General features: G+C 35.9%; 2 protein-coding genes across 4 annotated transcripts in view; one reads left to right on the forward strand and one right to left on the reverse strand.

Moving 5' to 3' along the window:
• LOC142337937 (NF-X1-type zinc finger protein NFXL1-like) overlaps positions 1-15,784 on the reverse strand; it is a 62,127-nt gene extending 46,343 nt beyond the window's left edge. Inside the window, exons 1-3 of the mRNA XM_075387571.1 lie at positions 15,445-15,784; positions 7,508-7,719; positions 6,819-7,083 (exon numbers count right to left, since the gene is read on the reverse strand). Of these exons, the coding sequence (XP_075243686.1) occupies positions 6,819-7,083; positions 7,508-7,719; positions 15,445-15,742 (775 nt within the window). The 5' untranslated portion in view covers positions 15,743-15,784. The remainder of the gene's footprint in view (positions 1-6,818; positions 7,084-7,507; positions 7,720-15,444) is intronic.
• LOC142337634 (dynein axonemal heavy chain 7-like) overlaps positions 1-21,126 on the forward strand; it is a 291,470-nt gene that overhangs the window by 240,902 nt on the left and 29,442 nt on the right. The window lies entirely within an intron of this gene.

Here is a 21,126-nt window from a genome sequence, read left to right on the forward strand (position 1 = left end):
AAAAATCATGACGACGAAATAAAAACCAAGAGAAGGCCAATAATAGCCCCAGATATCGCTGTGCGGCTATTAATCAAACACTCAATTTTTTGCTCCAATCCCTGTTTCCACCCGACCAAAATTACTTCTCCAATTAGACTTCAAAAATCACGAAAATAAGGAAGCAGATTCGAATTCGCAAAACAATTCCAATTCTTTGACAAGATGTTACGAGAAACAAATTGACAGAATGTTTCTGTGTCAAAAACTGTTGTAATTTGGTTTGCAAATTTGGTTAAATTCTAAAATTTTACTTACCTCAGCTTCCAAACAGAAGGCTATGAAGCTCAACAACAGTGCCATCTAGCAATCTTTCTAGTGAACTTTGATAACTTAATGCACCATGACTTAATGGCCGGGCTGTATAGTATAGGTTTATCCGGTTGCTTTTGATTTTGCTCATGACTTTGACAGTATCAACTATATTACGTAATTCAATGAGTGAAAGAATGGAATTTAAAACCCATTTTGAGGTCATTCAGGACTCAGTCGTAAAAACCGAGACTTATGAAAAACTAAAACATAGCTGGCAGATTGCAAGAAAATAGCCGCAATAGCTTTGTAGATCTGCAGTCTCAAAATTGAAAAAAAAAACGCAAAAAAGCCAGACCAAAAAAATCGCCTTTTCATTGGAGAATGATATGTTATCATTTAATTAAAAATCTCTAAGTTTTTGCTGCCTCTATTAGCTGCTGTCGAATAACCATCATTTCGAGTTACACACATCCATTTGACCTTATCTCTTTGAATTAAAGTAAATAAAAATCAATTTCAAAGTGATGAAGTCATTAATAAAACACTCAATTTTTTGCTCCAATCCCTGTTTCCACCCGACCAAAATTACTTCTCCAATTAGACTTCAAAAATCACGAAAATAAGGGAGCAGATTCGAATTCGCAAAACAATTCCAATTCTTTGACAAGATGTTACGAGAAACAAATTGACAGAATGTTTCTGTGTCAAAAACTGTTGTAATTTGGTTTGCAAATTTGGTTAAATTCTAAAATTATACTTACCTCAGCTTCCAAACAGAAGGCTATGAAGCTCAACAACAGTGCCATCTAGCAATCTTTCTAGTGAACTTTGATAACTTAATGCACCATGACTTAATGGCCGGGCTGTATAGTATAGGTTTATCCGGTTGCTTTTGATTTTGCTCATGACTTTGACAGTATCAACTATATTACGTAATTCAATGAGTGAAAGAATGGAATTTAAAACCCATTTTGAGGTCATTCAGGACTCAGTCGTAAAAACCGAGACTTATGAAAAACTAAAACATAGCTGGCAGATTGCAAGAAAATAGCCGCAATAGCTTTGTAGATCTGCAGTCTCAAAATTGAAAAAAAAAACGCAAAAAAGCCAGACCAAAGAAATCGCCTTTTCATTGAAGAATGAAATGTTATCATTTAATTAAAAATCTCTAAGTTTTTGCTGCCTCTATTAGCTGCTGTCGAATAACCATCATTTCGAGTTACACACATCCGTTTGACCTTATCTCTTTGAATTAAAGTAAATAAAAGTCAATTTCAAAGTGAGGAAGTCATTTTTGAGAGTGAGGTAAGTCAAGTGTGACCAAAAATTTAATCACTCACATGGACAAATAAACTCGCTCCACTAAGAGCGAAAAATGACGTCAGACATGCAATTCAGTTGAAATTGCATGAACGAATGAACAAAAAGTGGCTGTGACGTCATATGGTCGTGACAAAAATCATGACGACGAAATAAAAACCAAGAGAAGGCCAATAATAGCCCCAGATATCGCTGTGCGGCTATTAATCAAACACTCAATTTTTTGCTCCAATCCCTGTTTCCACCCGACCAAAATTACTTCTCCAATTAGACTTCAAAAATCACGAAAATAAGGAAGCAGATTCGAATTCGCAAAACAATTCCAATTCTTTGACAAGATGTTACGAGAAACAAATTGACAGAATGTTTCTGTGTCAAAAACTGTTGTAATTTGGTTTGCAAATTTGGTTAAATTCTAAAATTTTACTTACCTCAGCTTCCAAACAGAAGGCTATGAAGCTCAACAACAGTGCCATCTAGCAATCTTTCTAGTGAACTTTGATAACTTAATGCACCATGACTTAATGGCCGGGCTGTATAGTATAGGTTTATCCGGTTGCTTTTGATTTTGCTCATGACTTTGACAGTATCAACTATATTACGTAATTCAATGAGTGAAAGAATGGAATTTAAAACCCATTTTGAGGTCATTCAGGACTCAGTCGTAAAAACCGAGACTTATGAAAAACTAAAACATAGCTGGCAGATTGCAAGAAAATAGCCGCAATAGCTTTGTAGATCTGCAGTCTCAAAATTGAAAAAAAAAACGCAAAAAAGCCAGACCAAAAAAATCGCCTTTTCATTGGAGAATGATATGTTATCATTTAATTAAAAATCTCTAAGTTTTTGCTGCCTCTATTAGCTGCTGTCGAATAACCATCATTTCGAGTTACACACATCCATTTGACCTTATCTCTTTGAATTAAAGTAAAAAAAAATCAATTTCAAAGTGATGAAGTCATTTTTGAGAGTGAGGTAAGTCAAGTGTGACCAAAAATTTAATCACGCGCATGGACAAATAAACTCGCTCCACTAAGAGCGAAAAATGACGTCAGACATGCAATTCAGTTGAAATTGCATGAACGAATGAACAAAAAGTGGCTGTGACGTCATATGGTCGTGACAAAAATCATGACGACGAAATAAAAACCAAGAGAAGGCCAATAATAGCCCCAGATATCGCTGTGCGGCTATTAATAAAACACTCAATTTTTTGCTCCAATCCCTGTTTCCACCCGACCAAAATTACTTCTCCAATTAGACTTCAAAAATCACGAAAATAAGGGAGCAGATTCGAATTCGCAAAACAATTCCAATTCTTTGACAAGATGTTACGAGAAACAAATTGACAGAATGTTTCTGTGTCAAAAACTGTTGTAATTTGGTTTGCAAATTTGGTTAAATTCTAAAATTATACTTACCTCAGCTTCCAAACAGAAGGCTATGAAGCTCAACAACAGTGCCATCTAGCAATCTTTCTAGTGAACTTTGATAACTTAATGCACCATGACTTAATGGCCGGGCTGTATAGTATAGGTTTATCCGGTTGCTTTTGATTTTGCTCATGACTTTGACAGTATCAACTATATTACGTAATTCAATGAGTGAAAGAATGGAATTTAAAACCCATTTTGAGGTCATTCAGGACTCAGTCGTAAAAACCGAGACTTATGAAAAACTAAAACATAGCTGGCAGATTGCAAGAAAATAGCCGCAATAGCTTTGTAGATCTGCAGTCTCAAAATTGAAAAAAACGCAAAAAAGCCAGACCAAAGACATCGCCTTTTCATTGAAGGCTGATATGTTATCATTTAATTAAAAATCTCTATAAGTTTTTGCTGCCTTTATTAGCTGCTGTCGAATAACCATCATTTCGAGTTACACACATCCATTTGACCTTATCTCTTTGAATTAAAGTAAATAAAAATCAATTTCAAAGTGATGAAGTCATTTTTGAGAGTGAGGTAAGTCAAGTGTGACCAAAAATTTAATCACGCGCATGGACAAATAAACTCGCTCCACTAAGAGCGAAAAATGACGTCAGACATGCAATTCAGTTGAAATTGCATGAACGAATGAACAAAAAGTGGCTGTGACGTCATATGGTCGTGACAAAAATCATGACGACGAAATAAAAACCAAGAGAAGGCCAATAATAGCCCCAGATATCGCTGTGCGGCTATTAATAAAACACTCAATTTTTTGCTCCAATCCCTGTTTCCACCCGACCAAAATTACTTCTCCAATTAGACTTCAAAAATCACGAAAATAAGGGAGCAGATTCGAATTCGCAAAACAATTCCAATTCTTTGACAAGATGTTACGAGAAACAAATTGACAGAATGTTTCTGTGTCAAAAACTGTTGTAATTTGGTTTGCAAATTTGGTTAAATTCTAAAATTATACTTACCTCAGCTTCCAAACAGAAGGCTATGAAGCTCAACAACAGTGCCATCTAGCAATCTTTCTAGTGAACTTTGATAACTTAATGCACCATGACTTAATGGCCGGGCTGTATAGTATAGGTTTATCCGGTTGCTTTTGATTTTGCTCATGACTTTGACAGTATCAACTATATTACGTAATTCAATGAGTGAAAGAATGGAATTTAAAACCCATTTTGAGGTCATTCAGGACTCAGTCGTAAAAACCGAGACTTATGAAAAACTAAAACATAGCTGGCAGATTGCAAGAAAATAGCCGCAATAGCTTTGTACATCTGCAGTCTCAAAATTGAAAAAAAAACGCAAAAAAGCCAGACCAAAGACATCGCCTTTTCATTGAAGGCTGATATGTTATCATTTAATTAAAAATCTCTATAAGTTTTTGCTGCCTCCATTAGCTGCTGTCGAATAACCATCATTTCGAGTTACACACATCCATTTGACCTTATCTCTTTGAATTAAAGTAAATAAAAGTCAATTTCAAATTGAGGAAGTCATTTTTAAGAGTGAGGAAAGTCAAGTGTGACCAAAAATTTAATCAGGCGCATGAACAAAAAAAACTCGCTCCACTAAGAGCAAAAAAGGACGTCACACATGCAATTCAGTTGAAATTGCATGAACAAATGAACAAAAAGTGGCTGTGACGTCATATGGTCGTAACAAAAATCATGACGACGAAATAAAAAAACATAGCAGGACAAGTCCTGACGCACAATTCAAAGAATTTTCATTGACTAAACAGAAAACTAGACCTAGAACGGACTATGAATGGTTTGGAAAAACCATTTAGAAAAAAATCTGATCCAAAAAATCGAAAAAACAGTAAAAATCAAAGTGAAATTGCCGCATGTGAACAAAAAACCACTACCGATAAAGCGAATTTTTGTTCAAACACCGCATTCTCACTCTACTTTTAAATTAGAGCGAAAAAATTTAACGACGCAAAACCACTCGCTTTTTCGCTCCATTTCCTGTTTCGGCGTGACCAAAATCACTACTCCAATTTGACTTCAAAAATCATGAAAATGTGTGAACAGATCTTAAAAAAAGAAAGCGCCCTAATACAATTCAAATTCTTTAAATTGTAAAAACCAAGAGAAGGCCAATAATAGCCCCAGCTATCGCTGTGCGGCTATTTAAAACGAAAAAAGGTTAAACAACGATTTCAAAAAAAGAGCACCTAAATAATAGCAATTGAGATGCTGATGGCGGTTTTAAACATTACCCACGAATTTCGATTTTGGCTTTAACTACCGAGCGGTTGGATTTCCCAGTAAATAGCTGCGGCTTAAGGAGGTTAGCTTCAGCTTAACTGAGGGTGCGTGTGTGAAGCGAGGTGGGGGTGTTTTTCTGAGTGTGAGCGGAGCGGGGTATCTCAAGGGGTTCAAGCGTGTGGGAGTTCAACCTTGGAGGGGATGGACGAGAGGGAGTAGGAGGTGAATTGGTGGTGTCAATCTCGAAAAACTACCCTTCACACAATAAATTTATATCTATTCATCAGATTCCGTGAATAGCATACTTAGAGACTAGTTAGGCGTAAGGCCCTAAGCGATTTAATGTCTTCCGGGATTTAACTGTTAATCCCGTTCTTGAGAACGACAATCAAATAATCGGGAGAAAAGTTATCAGTATCAAAAAATCGCATTGAAAAGACCAGCAGGACTAATATAATTGCAACAAACTTCATTTGAGAGCAACTAAACTACTTTGAGATGCCTCACGTGAACAGAATGTTCTCTTTCCCTGGGCGAAAAATCTTTCACACCTATTGTTATCGCTCCCTAACAAATATGTTATGCATAGAAAACCACTACTTCTTCCCACTATCTACGACTCGGAGCATTGAGGAAGTGTCTTTCTTAATCAATTTTATTGGAGTGAATTATGAAGCAGGATGTAGTGGCTTGGGTGCTGAACAGAATTCAGGAATGGAGCGAAAAGAGCGTTTTTTTTCATACCGCTATTTTCGAGAGAGCGAGAAATTCAGGTTTGAATAAAAATTCTGTGAGCGAGCAAATTTTTTGTTCATGTGCGTCCAGTTCTTCCAAATTTTTTAGCAAGGTTTGATTAAAATATTGTATAAACTTTAGAGTTGTTTCGATAGTGGTTTGAAGTTTTCAGGTAATTAAAATTAATTTTATGCCAATTTGGAAGTTTTTCAGCTATTTGGCTGATTTTTAGGAGAATTTTTACCATTTTTCGCGTATTATTTTGTTCTACTGCCTTAAGTGTAATTTGAAAAGACGGTTATTACTTACTGCGTTTTTCCACCGAGTGAGTACAGTTTAAGTGTTATGGAGCCTTTTTTGTTGAGAAATATGACGAAAAATTCTAACTATTTCCATTAGTGTTTTGAAAATTTAGTTTTTGAAGACTTTATACCTTAGAGGAATTTCTTTGACTGCTATGAAAAAATTCATTAAACTGTACAAGTTTTTTTAACCTCAAGTTGTCTTTGTTCAATTACTTTTTAAAATTTTCATGAGTGGTTTGAGTAGGTACTAGTGTTTTTGAAGGGGTAATTTTCGAGCCGCTTCCAGAATTCTTCCGGCTACGCTTTTTAATGGTTAACCAGCCTGACCAAAAAGCTTGTTTTTCACATCCCGCATTTCAAAATTAAATTTCTCTAAAAAATATCGGTTAAACAGAAGCTCAGCCAATACTCCTTTTCGAGTCGTGAAAATTAACTACGATGAGATTAATAATAGCCCACAGCTATAGCCAAAATGTTGCAAAAAATATAATTAAAAGAAAACTTACTTTGAGACTCGTACTTCTCAAACGTAGCCCTGACTATGCTTTGGTAATGCGATCCATTTTCTGAATCATCATCATCGTCCTCAGAAGATTGGTAATCGACCTCTTCGTACGTCAGTTCACTCATCACTTGTCCTCCTATCATTGAATGATGCGGGTATGTAGAATCGATTGGTGACATTTGGGTGGGAGATAAATGGCCATGAATCGCAACATTATTGCCTCCTCCAAGAGTCGGATCCAGGTCCAAATCAAAGTCACCCTCCGCCTAGGCAGGTGACCCTCAATACTAATATTAACTTGTCTACACGTGACTTGACGGTACCAAGTCTACACGTTCACAAAAACGCCTTTTACAACCTGTTTCGAGACTCCTTATGAAAGCTTGAAAGTTCAAAAGCTTAAAAGTTCAAGAATTACTCCCCTTAAAAAACCGCGATCGGTTCTAACCTTTGTAAGGTGACGCTAACAAGGTTGACGTTTCTAAGATAGCGTTCTCCAGTCTTTCAAAAATTCTCTAGTATAGGTTACGTGTCTCCAATGCTTGATAAACCGCCAGGATCACGCAAAAACAATTCCTGTGTGAAAAAGGTCGTCTGGCAAAAAGTCAACCGGCCTGACAAACACCCAAACAAAAATCCTCCAGATAATTACCACTAACGTTGTATGCAATTACCAAATATCACACTAACCTGTTCATATCCATATGAGTCCACTGGTTCGCCCGCTTCACCAAATGCACTGCGATGTCTGGGTGCCGCTGGAAACTCAACAAATGCCCTGGGGTAAAACTGCATTTGAGAGGATGTAGGCTGACCATTCGATGGCCCAGATGCAAACAAATAATCCCCGTGAGTTGATACAGCTTGAATTGGCATGACAGGTCCGTAAACGCGAAAGTCACCTTAAAAATTCAAAAATGAAGACACAAAGAGCAAAAAATTAAAGGCAATGCTGATTTTTCGGAAATCCCAAAATTCAAATTACAGCTGTCATTCAAAAATTTTGCGCATCATTACGTGAAGAAACTATTTACGCCAACAGACAAACGAGAAGGCTCGGTAATGTACGCTGGCACGCAATGTTCGCAAACAGTTATCCTTATACTTGTACATCACATCCCCAGACCAAAAAAGCACAGCCATTAGGTTGCCGAAAAATTGCTGTCGTTGACCCCACTCGCCTATGGAATTGAAATAGTTACCAAAAATTCGAAAATTGACGAGTCTAATATTTTTAAGTGTCAAAAAGTGCTCTATTTCTTCTGCATAGATTCCATAAATATATTTGTCAAAATTGGAGAACAATTAGCTTAACTAATACCAATACCAGCTGGCCGCCAGCAGTAAAGAAATTTGAACATAGCCGGGCATTATTGGTTTATCCCGTTTATTTTTATTCTACTTTTTGTCCTTGAACATAAAAGGAATAGCTAAAACCTGAAACGAGTAGTCCAATTGATTTTAGCAACCTTAGCAGCAGATGAGACCTCATTAATGATAAAGAAGACAAGAGAACAAAGTGAGCAATAGAAACTAGCAAAACTCAAAACAAACCGACAAATGTCGGAAGAATCGCTCTTACACGACAGGCGAGGCAATTTAATTCAAATCAATTACTATATGGGTGCAAATAACCGGGTCTTTCCCATTATAGCCCCCAGCTTAGTGGTCAGATAACCTATAGCCCCCCCCCCCCCCAATCATGGTAAATATACCATAATGGGGGGGCTATATTTTTATGGGGGGGGGCTATAATGGGAAAGACCCAAATAACCTTTACCCGCCGGGATTCACACCACTGCCCTCCCGATCCACAGCCACACCCACTTACCACTGCACTACAAATCACTTTCCTCTTCTATTCTGCAACCGATTTTATATAAGCACCACGCTTTACTTCAGAGCAAAACAGATCACTCAAAAATGAAGAACGAAAGCGTTAAAAAGTCACTTGAGAAGTCAAAGAATGTTCTAGAACAAAAGCGCAAAATTGTCAAGCCAAAAATTTGCAAAAAAAAAGACACACACGTTTACAATAATTGCCATGAACTTCGTTCAAGAGCAATTAATTAGATACTTCTTGAAAACAATTAGCGTCAGAAGCAAAAAAATTATAAGCTTTGTATGAATTAAACTGATTAAATTAATCCTAAATAGCAAATAATGACACCTGCCCCGAATGATATTAAATGAAATCAAACAAAAAGTACAAACATAACAGACTAACGTCGGGCGAATTGCTCTCAAACGACCGGCGAGAGGTTGGCTTCGTCAGCAGCTAGCCACCGGGGGGGGGGGGGTGTACCGGGGGCTGATGGGGGCAACAGCGCGCTGGGGGGTGGGGGGGGGGGTGTCGACCTCTAAGAACCGCCCTTCACACCATAAGTATAAGTCTCCAAATTAGTTTGAGCTGAAAGGCTCTAAGAGCACTTAATGCCCGCTGGTTGCTACCTGTTTATCCCGTTTTTGAGGACGAAAAGTCAAATGGGTCAGACGAAAAATTAGTCAAGCGAAAAATCCCATTAAAAAAGTTCGACAGGACTAATATAGTTGCTACAAACTTCGTTTGAGAGCAATAAATAATAAAGGAAAAAACCAAATATTCGCTAATATTTTACAACAAAAAGTTTTCAAGTATTACCTGTCCGTTGATAAACTCACGCAAATTTAAATAAGCTCAAATAGAATACATTCGAATCATATTAAAACCACCCGAGAGAACACAATGAAAACAAGTCGAATTGCCGCAGGTGAGAAAGAATTCGCATTCAAAAATTGTCCAGATATCAATTTCCCACTCTACTTCAAGGTATGTTTCAAACAATCATCATCAGATCTACTCACTTTTCCCTCCCTTTACTACTCTAGCGTGAATAAAATTAATGGTCTAATTTGACTTCTCAATGACGTGAAAAGGCTAAAAAAAAGTGTGAACAGATCTTAAAAAAGACAACACCATAACAAAAAAATGAAGTACTCTGAATTCAAAAAAAAATATAGCAATAGAAGTCCTCAAATTCAATTCAAAGAATTGAATGAAAAATATTGAAATACGTACCTGACTGGCAAACCAATGTAACAATTCCAGCCCCGTGGACTATTTTTCACAAAATTAAAGAAAAACATTAGCATTGCTAAAATTCTTGCAGCTGAGGACCTGAAAGCTATGAAAGCCAAATTGATGCAATTAAAATAAAAACATCATCGGCGCACGAGGAGGTTTATCAAACGGATTTATTGAATCCTTCAGATTGAAAAATTGAATAATGACAAGAATTCAATCAATACCGTTTGTGCCCAATATGTTATGCTATCCCGCAGCTCAAAAATTAGACATGAAAATAAATCTTGACTCAAAAAACAGTCAGCAATTTTCTGCAAGCGTCAGTTTTAAAGATCATCCTTGCCAAAACCTCAAAGAAGACGAAAACAAGAAAACACTGCAAAAAATGAACTCGTGCCTCTAATAAAACTTAATGCGCAAATGCCCTCTAGTCGTTGCCTGTCCCATTTTGAAAGCTCAAAGTCATGAAAAAAAGTTACGATATTCGAAAAATATTTTATATATATATATATATATATATATATATATATATATATATACAGCAGGAAGAGTGCTGAATTGCAATCCAAAGACCCGAAATGACTTGAAATACCTAAGGACCTGACAATCAATATGCTCCCAGCAGCATACAACAATGAAAATCAGCGCAGCACATGATCCTATATAAGCCAAAATAAAAACAAAACTAAAATAATTTTCTTTTTCCAAAAACTAGAAAAAAATTCAACAAACACAGCACTTTATATAACTGTTGACACTACGAGTCCTGAGAAGGAGTGCACAACAAAACAAAATTGTGGAAATCGAAAATAGACCATGCAAAAAGCTGCAAAATTTGGCAGAAAATCAATCTTTTTTTGAAATTATTGGCATAAGTACAAAAACACAAAATTACACACCAATATCGTGAATCACAGCATAAAATAGTTTTCGAAGTCTTAAAACAAACATTAGCAGTTCCGTTAAGTGCAAAATAGACAAAAATAACAAAAGGCAAGATTAAAAAAAATCACAAAAAAAATGGCACAAAAAGTTAATGACAGCGATGTCTATCCACTGAAACCAATAAATTGACAAATAAGTCAAACAAGAGGTCCAGAGAGAATTGTCATGCCACAAAGCGACAGGACCACAAGAAAAGCAACAAAATGGGACAACACAAAAATCCACCAGAACTTTTTGGAAATGAATAGTTCAAAAGACAATAGCACTTATGCCATTAATTAGATTCATTTATGATTCATTTACAACTAATGACCATAGTCATCAATAAGACCAAGTTATTAGATAAAAAAAAGAACAAAGAAGGCAAAAATTTGCTAATAATTCAAAAATAAGTAGAGTGCCCAAGTAAAGAATTGATTGATGAGAACACAGAGTACAACATATACACAAAAGTCAAATTTTTGAAAATTGTTAGTCTATGTCAAGGCCATGAAAAACTATGAACTCAAATCATTTGTGCCTCAATTGATGGGAATAAGTGATAAGAGAACAAAAACTTCGAAACTGCGCTAGACTAAAAAAAATAAATCACATCTTTGAAAAACAAGTGACAAAGTAGTAAAAACCTTATGATGTTAAATGAAAACATTAAGTATCCTACATTAAGCCTCATTAAGGACCCATTGATGCAAGTCATTGATGAGACTGACAAACATGACAACAACAAGGGACAAAACAACTATTTTATTAAAACAATTAGTTACTAAATTATATAAATCTCTAACTTCCGTTCGATGAAATCAAGAATTACAAGTATTCACTTTTAGAACACACGCATGCATGACCTTTTAAAGCCATAAAACAGAAAAAATAAGAGTCAAATACCGCAGGTGAAAAAAATGCTTTAAAAACCTAAAATTTCTTTGAATACAAATTTTCACAGCATTTCAATAGTAAATTACTTCAATTCAAGCTTCAACCCTACTCCAAACGCTTACTTCACACCACTCTCGTTTAACTTTGCAAAGAAAAAAGGTTTTAAAAAAATGGGAAGAGATCTTAAAAAACAGCCCATAGCCAAAAGAATTCCAGAGACGACTCGTAGAAAATTGATCATCTTAGCTCACATAATGAATTGCCTGTTAATTATCTTAATCATTTTAAAATAATAGCAGGAAAACTAAAAATTTTTTGAGACTAAGCAATAACTCAAGAAACAATAAAAACATGACTGATCAATCAAATTTTAGTTTTTGTTTGAAAAGGAAGGGTCAAAAATCATAAAAAGACTGCTATGAACTTAAGCGATCCACTTACTGTTTACTAGCAACCGAAGGAACCTGTCATTAATGAGACTAAAAGATAAGACAGCAATAAGTACAAGCACTAGCAAAACAAAAATTCACTAATATTTTTCAAAAACGGACTGAAACAATAATTTTGATTACCAAATTCTTCGTTAGCAACCGATGCGACCTGTCAATAGAACGAAGTTTAATTACTGGGCATCTAAATCTGGGCTTCATCCCATTCTATTTTTTATCTGAAATTTATTTTTAACCTTGAAGTTTATTGAATAAAAACTGAATTATATCAATATTCGTGTTAGTTAATTTAAGATAACTTACGCGGTAATGATGAGCTATGGGGGCAGGGTTGGAAGCACTGGACGAAATGGAGTCCAAATCACCAGACGGAGAAGGGTGGGCGGGGATGGTTTGGGGTCGGGTGAGTGGGGGGAGGGTGACTGAGTGACTCGAACATTAAAGGTTAGGAACCACCCTTCACACCAAAATTGTTACCTCGAAACAATTTTGGTGAATCGTTTACTTAGAGACTAGTAAGGCTAAGGCTCTAAGACAGCTGCTCAGCCACTTAATGCCCTTCGGCTTTACATTTTTATCCCCAGTTTGAGGACGAAAAGTTCAAAAGTTGATAAACATCGGTCAAGAGAAAAATTGCATTAAAAACCTAGCCAGCAGACCGCCGGAAAATAGCCGCGATGGACGCTTGCGACCTTCCATGAATTGTAACAACTAAAGAAATAAGATAGGCAGATTGACCACCAGTGCATTAATAGACCGCTAGACTTTTCGGTTTAGATTCGGACTGTCATTTCGATGAGACATACGCTCTACAAGGAAAAGCCCTAATAGAGTTTTTTTCAAAATTATAATTCGAAATCAAAAACTCAAGATTCTAATACTCAAGAATTAGGGCAAATACGTTTGGCACTACTTAGATGCACAATATTGATTCATAAAATTTCATTAGATCATTAAGAGATTTCGGCAGTCATTTTTTAGTGAGGTAAGTCACGCAATTGACCTAAAAGCTGAACAAAGGACGTCATACACAAATTTTAACTGCAAAGCAGTAGAAGTCACTGAAATCGAAAGAGTCAATTTCAAGAAGTCAGTTCGCAAAAATCATCGATGGAGACAACGAATTAGAAAAACATGGCAGGACAAGTCCTGACGTACAATTCAAAGAATTTTCATTGACTAAACAAAAAACTAGATCTAGAATGGACTATGAGTTGACTCGGAAAAACATTCCTACAAAAATCAGAAAAAGAAAATGTCAAAATGAACAAAAACCACTAGCGAGAAAAGGAAATTTGCTTCAAACAAAAAATTAGGCCTAGAATGAACTATGAATGGATTGGGAAAACCATTTAGAAAAAAATTCGATACATGTGAACAGAAAACCACTAGCAAAAAAGCAAACAAATCTTTGTTCAAACAACGTTCTCTCACTCTACTTTAAAATGATTTTAAAGAAGTGAAAAAATTTTACACAGCAAAACCACTCGCTTTTTCGCTCCACTTCCTGTTTCGGCGTGACCAAAATCACCACCTCAATTTGACTTCAAAAACCATGAAAATGTGTGAACAGATCTTAAAAAAAACAGCGCCCCAATATTATTATTATTATGGCTTTTTGACAATTTCACGGGGAGTATAAGTCCCGGATTTATAACATAGAATTTGTACGACAGTTCTGGCACAGGCACAAAAAGATCCAACTACAGAAATTATTCTGAGCCCAGAAAAATTTCCACATTTATTCTAGAAGTCTTCCTTTCAAATTATTGTTGTCGAAGAAGTTAATTTTCCTTTAGATGATGTTCACCCGAAATCCAGTTCTATACCAAAAATTGAGTCTCTGCGCTTCGTATCGACTCTCTGGCAGTATAACCCTTGATCTTCTTCCGACCCATTGAATAACATAAGTTGCGCAAGTCAACATCGTACTTTCCTGACACGATGCTGCTAAAAGTAGAAGATCTTTTAGGACTTTAAAGTAGAGTGGTGGCAGTATATTGCTTTGAACAATAGCTTCTTTTTAACAATTTCTGTTTGTCATCCATTTCATGACCTTTTTATTAAACCGCTCTAAAATTTGATACTCGTTTCGCTTTAGCTCCCAACATTCAGATGCAAGCATTAATGTCGGGCTTATAATAGCTCTATATAAGTGAACCTTAGTTTTCATGTAAATTCTGCAGCTGGTGTTCCTTCGAATGAGATAAAACGCCTTCATTGCTTTCGCTATTCGATTCCGCACATTTTCTATCGAATTTAGGGTGTCGACTACAGTTAGCCCAAGATCTTTAACGGCCCTCTTTTCTTGGATCAAATAATTTTCTAGAGAGATTACAACCTCCTCGACACGACTCCCGAAAGCAAATTTTGTAAAAGAGCGTTTTTTGTAATTGCAAAGGAGGCAATTTTGGACACTCTACTTGTGCAGATTGTTTAGATCAACTTGCAGCTTGTCTAGACTGTCATTTTTGGAACAATGGATTAGTTTTAAATCATCTGCAAACAAGAGTGCCAGAGACGAAATGACATTTGGCAGGTCGTTAATGTAGATCAGAAAAAGGATAGGTCCCAGCACAGAGCCTTGAGGAACTCCACAAGAGACCAGACGTTTCTCAGATTGGTAGCCGTCATCATATCAATTCAAATTCTATACAATATACAATTCAAATTCTTTGAAATAATTATACAATCTAATAAATATGCAATTCAAATTCTTTGAATTGTAAAAAACCACGATAATAGCCGCAATCGCTTCGCGGCTATAAAAGACAACAGAACTATTATAATTGGTTTAAAACTTCGTTTGAGGGCAACCTCGGTGGAGGTCCGTTTCAAGGTTTTTATATTAATTTGCATCTTTTGCTACTCTTGATCAAAGCCTTAAACAAATTTCATTCTTCACGCTCTTGGCCTTCACAGTTTGAGATATCTCTAAGTTTGAGATTGATTTTCGTTACTGCCCCCTTCCACTCGTTATCGGCAGAATTCAAAGCTGTGATTATTTTCTGTAAATTTCGTGAAAAAATAACATGGATTTAGAGGAACTAATGCTTAAGGTGTAAGCGGCTGCTGCAAAAATTCATGTGGGACAACGAGGAATTATCTAAAAAGTAGATTAGCAAAAGTCACAGTACAAATCGGAAACCAATCATCAGCCTTGTGTGATTTATTGAATATTATCGCAAAGCTCCGATGTTCTTTCACGCCCATATGCCAATACAAGCTTGTCCAAAATCTCTCACCGGAGCATTGAGTTTAAATTAAGAGTAAACCAATCTGAATAAAATTACCTGGATACAGTGTAGGTGGCGGAAAATGCTGATGGTTGTTCCACGCTCCCCATGCATTACCTGCTAAACTCCACTGTTGATCGAGAGCATATTGACTCAGATTACCATTACTTCGTCCAGCGGACTGTTGTGAATGATGATTATGCCTCTCATATCGTCCGGGACCTCCGTTACTATTGTATGAGCTTCTATGGTTATTTGAATTACCAGAGCCACGTTGTTTATGTCTGACTCCTGTACCACCACCTCTTGCAACGGCAGTAGCTTGAGATTTCGAGTTCCCATTTCGGGAACTCATTAATGAAATCTCTGAAAAATAAAACGTCAAATCTACAAAAAAAAAGCTTGAATCATTTGAAGGCTCAAAGTAGAGATAGTAGTGAAGGATTTAGGGGCTGGTCTCTGGGCTTTACACTCGTTTTACAATTCAGATCAGTTTTATCTTGAGTATGTTACAGTTCCCACATCTGTAATCAGTCTCGATATCAGAAAAACTGAACATCAACAAAATGCGAGATAACTGTGCTACATATGCAAAAGTGGTCAAGGGACAACAAATTTACTGTCACTCCTGCGGCGAAGTTCTATATTTCACACCGAACTCCACGATGCTCTTACAGTCAGACATAAATCTCCTGATCAAGCTTGACGATAATCTGCATATCTGTAATGAACGTAAGCCCAACAAGTACAAAATGTCTCAAAAATGCCGAAACCAGAAACAAGCAGCTGGTAACCAGGAACAACCTGGTCAGCTAAAGGCAAGTATGCAAAACGACTTAACGTCAATCAAACAAAACCCCACAAGCTACAGAGTACCTGCCGGAAACGTCACCACTGCCAAAATTGTAAAGGCTACTGGCATTCCAAGGATAGACCTGGGCGACCGCGTACGTGGATAGCACAAAACCACTTTTACTTCTAAAATTTTCAATGCAAAATCTTCAATTTTGTTTTGTGCAGAATTTTTAGGCTGATAAAATTGTCCTGTGGTTACCTAATATTTTTGCAAGGTCATTCTTATTATAGTTCTTAATAGTTCGACAAGTTTGTTTGTTTTGATCTTCAAAAAAAAACAATTTACGAAGTCGTCCTTAAAATATGTGGATTAGATGAAAATAGTGCTTTGAAAGCTTAGGGGATTTTGAAATTTTATTGTTTCCTCGCAGCAGGTTTGGCAAAATTCTTCTGATGTAAAATTTTGCATTAATTATTACATATCCAAAACATGGTGACGTCTCATCAAATAGACGTACCAAAATATAGACTTAAAAAACGAATCTGATTGGACGAAAATTGGCCAATTAAATGGAAGACGCAAAAGTAAAACAATACAGTATCAATAAGCCGAATTCAATACAATAGCTCCCTGTATTATTTCTGAGAAATACACGCATGGATTTTGAATTAATAAAGAAGGGACACGGACAAAACCTTTTATTTAACAATTTCTTGTTTAGGAAAATAAAACTAATGAAATGTGATGTACTTTGTTTGCGTAGAACCGGGTTGTATAGACAGATTGTTAACAAATAAGGATATTACAAGTATTATTCGGGTTTATGAGGAACATAATCACCTTCCCGCTACCATCGAAATAAAAACAATTAAATTTAAACAAGAACTTTTTAGTGATACTCGACAAAACCCAACAGGACCTTTGAAGGAAATTTATGAAAATAACCTTGATAATGTTTCCGATTTTGTTCCCCCTCGTTACGAAAACCTTAGGGGCACTCTAAATAGAAAACGATCTTTAACTTTACCACCAATACCCAAGACTTTAGACGAGGTTTTCATTGGAAATTCTTGGACAAAAACTTTGGATGACCACAATCTTTTACTTCATCAGGAGAGTGGTATCGTTATATTTGTCACTGACGCTGGTCTCATTTTTTTCAACAATCAAAAGTTTTGTTGGGGGACGGTACTGTTAAAACAGCACCCCCTACATTCTTACAAATTTGTGTTATTTACGGAACCCACGAAAATTACAAAATACCAGTTATTTGGGCATTTCTTGGCTCGAAGACAGAAGTTTATAAAAAAAATTTGGAAACTTTAAAAATCAAATGTTTCGAAAAATTTCAAAAGAATTTGGTACCAGAGTTTAGAATTACAGATTACGAAACTGGGGTCATTTCGGCCATTTCCCAAGTTTGTTCATATTCAACTCATTTAGGTTGCTGGTTTCATTACACTCAGTGCATTTACCGAAAAATAAAAGAGATGGGTTTGACAACTCTACATATGTCGGACGCAAATTTTCAAAAAATTGCTCGAAAATTATACAGACTTCTTTTTTTACCAGAAACAAATGTTATATCCGCGTTCATCGATTATCAAAACTCAATCAAAAAACGATTGGATCGCAACAAAAACTTGCAAAAAGTTTTTGATTATGTTTGAAATTTTTGGCTTTTTGGAAGCCTGAAGTTAGAAATGGGGAACGCATTTGACCGGCCAGTTACCACGAGAACCACTAATAAGTGTTTTTGGAACACAATTTTTAATTTTTGGAACACCATTAACAAACTAGGAAAAAAAGAGCGAGAATCTAATTTGGAATTGCTTGGTCTGAAGCAAAGGGAATCATCCCCTTTTCCGAAAAAAATATATGTGCAGTTCAATGAAAAAATACTTCGCCTGATAAACTTGTATTTGGGGGGCTTAATTTCCCTTAATACGTATTGGCAAAGTAAGATAAAGTAGTCAATTTAAACTGATTCAAATAAAGAATTGCTGATGGACTCAAAACGTTTTTGGATACTTCAATCTTTGTTTGAGTTTTCAGTTGCCAAATCTCACACTGAAATCTTCTAATCTTCTTGAAAAAATTTCACTCAATTCCAATTGTTCGAATTTAAAGTTGTCCTTAACGCCTGAGGAAAAAATTTCCTTTGTTTACTTAGGACTACCAGTTGCCAATTTTGATCTTTTCTGGGGAAAAAACCTGAAATTCCAGCTATTTTTACCTGCTGCCCAAGCAAAACTTCTTTTCCTCTAAAATATGCAATGCGAAATCTTCAAATCTTTTTTGTGCAAACTTTTTGGGACAATATAGGCTCTCTTATGGTTAACAAAAATTTTCACATGCTCTTTTTTATTAAAATTTTTGATAGTTTTAAAAATCAGCTGTTTTTGAACTTCATAGAAATAATTTACAAAGTTGTCCGCAATTTATTTGGTTTTTCATCAAATCCAAATAATTTGCGGACGGCTATGTAAATTATTTTTATGAAGGTCAAAAACAGCTGATTTGTAAAACTATCAAAAATTTTAATAAAAAAGAAGATCTTTAAAACCTATTCCTTTCGTTAGCAATTTTCCCCGAATTGTTCCGATGTGAACTCTTGCATTAGTTACCCAATATCAAATAAAATTTTGTCCTGTCGGTGAAACCCGATCTATAGCTTTTGCGCCATTTTTTTGGTGAAGCTTTGACTATGCTTCTCGATACAAATGGTTTTGCTCGCTTGTCGTAAAAATTTTTCCGTTATCGACCTGGTGACTTTAAAGGTCCTATCTCCGAAACCTGGTATGATAAAATTTTTAAATTTTTTTTTTGCCAAATGTTTCTACAAGTTCATCTTTTAAAAGGAATTGTCATATTCGTAGTATTGAGTTTTTTTGAAACAAAAACATCTTTGTCATGTGTACGTTGCTCATTTCAAGTGCAGAAATTCTATATGACGCTTATTACCTGCAAAATTGAAAATCCTTATCTGGTTGAACCTCGGCGTATATTAAATTACCCTCTTCTCTTGTTTTTGAAACTCAAATTCTGTAATAGAAATTTGTAGTGTGATCTAGAGAATGGATTTTTGATGAAAATATGTTGTTAAAATTGTATCCGTATAAATTAATACAAAATGAAAGGAGAAACAAAAAGGGCATGCCTTTCCAGATGCAAACATAGCCGTCACTCGATGCTCCGGACCAAATTAAACTTCTCCTTGAGTTCAATTTTTCATTTTTAATCTTTTCTGAAACAAAAACATAATCAGTTTCCTCATTACTGAAAATTTTTTATCTTGCGCAGTAAAGGAATTTCTTAACCTCTCAGATACCAATTTTGTTCGGCTGCTCAACTTTGTAGCTTTTTTGGTGCCTTATCCTTACGTTTAAAATTTTCCTCTGTACTTTTTTGTGCTACTACTCGTTTCTTGTGGCTTTTTTCCAGTTTAGGAAAATTTGTTTGTTCGGCTTTCTTTCCTGTGTTCTCTTTAGTCCAAGTAGAGGATTCACTTCCTCCCTCGGCAACTCCGTTTGCTTTACTTTGCACCTCGGTGGTCTCATTTCTTTGATTCTTAAGTTTCATTTTCGGATGCGTCGTTCGTATCACTTAGGGGATCGATAGCATTCTTGGCTTCAACTTATTATTCTGACTTTTAAACACATTTACTGTCTGTAGATAGTTCTATCTAAACTGTATTTTTATCGTCTGAACTGTTGCTCCTTCTCAACTGTCGTTTTTTGTTTTGCATGACTCAAGTGTTAATGGTTTTTCTTGATTGTAAAAATTTTTTGTTCGGTCTCAATGGACCTTACTAATTTTTTTGCTTTTTGTCATCCAACTTGAAAGTCAAACAATTTATGGTATCAAGAATGCAGTACGGTCCTCTATAGAAAGAAGTAATTTTTCTTTTAAGTTTTCCGGCGCTCTCCTGTGACACTCATAATTTCTCGCATCAACTGATGGGTTTTCTGCATTTTTTGATTTTATAATGAAAACATAGTCATTTGGTGTTACATATACCGCATTCAGTGGTGCGCTATTGATGCAGTCTATAGGTAGTGAAAGTGGAAAAAAATCGATACCACATACGCTGGGCTGTAATTTTTTTCACTATGGATTGCTGATCAGTGGGCCATCATTGCTAAAGGTATAAAATGTATCCGTTCATATTGATATTGGCTTACGTGTTTAGAGAGACGTTCTTCTATTGTTTGGTTGGTTCTTTCAAACTTTGCGTTTTCTTGTTAGTGGTAAGATGTGGTTGATGTCCTCGGTATTTTTTCTTCAATGCAAAAAATAGGGAATAATTTTGAGATGCCAATGTTTTTGCCTCTTGATAGGACAAGGCGACGGATTCATACAACTTACGGAATCAAAATGTACCTTTTTCATTGAAACTGCGGAAGTAGACCCATTAAGTCAAGAGATACGTGCCAGAAGGGATCACAATGTTTCCATTTGTAAGTAGAATGTAAAAGTTTCGGCTTGATGCTTTTTTCAGGCACACGTCTTGTCTTAGCTTTCATTCCAAGTCCTTGCGTCCCTTCTAATGCATGGCCAAAAAACTTTTCACGAGTCCTTTGTTTTGTGCTCTCCATCCCAATGGGACGATTTGCTCTAGGAAATTCATGCAACGGCTCAAGTACGTGGGACAATTTTTCCCATGGTACTAGATTTTGGTTAACAATTTCAAAGTTATATCTCCTTGGTATTTTTGATACAAAATCCCTTCTATGAGCCACAGTTTTGCATACTGAGTCCTGTATTTCCATAACTCCTTCGAAACCCCTTTTTCATGTGCCTTGATTCTTTTCTTTGTTTTGTTTATGACACATGAATATACTTTTTTGAATGGTTTGTCGCTTTGCTGCAAATCTCGCAGTTTGATTCCTTGCAATTTGTTCAATTGCTAACTTCGAAACCAGACGAAAAACTTGCCCGGC

The sequence above is a fragment of the Convolutriloba macropyga genome, chromosome 4 (genome assembly GCF_964194025.1).
Source record: "Convolutriloba macropyga chromosome 4, txConMacr16.3, whole genome shotgun sequence".
In the NCBI taxonomy this organism is placed as follows: Eukaryota; Metazoa; Xenacoelomorpha; order Acoela; family Convolutidae; genus Convolutriloba; species Convolutriloba macropyga.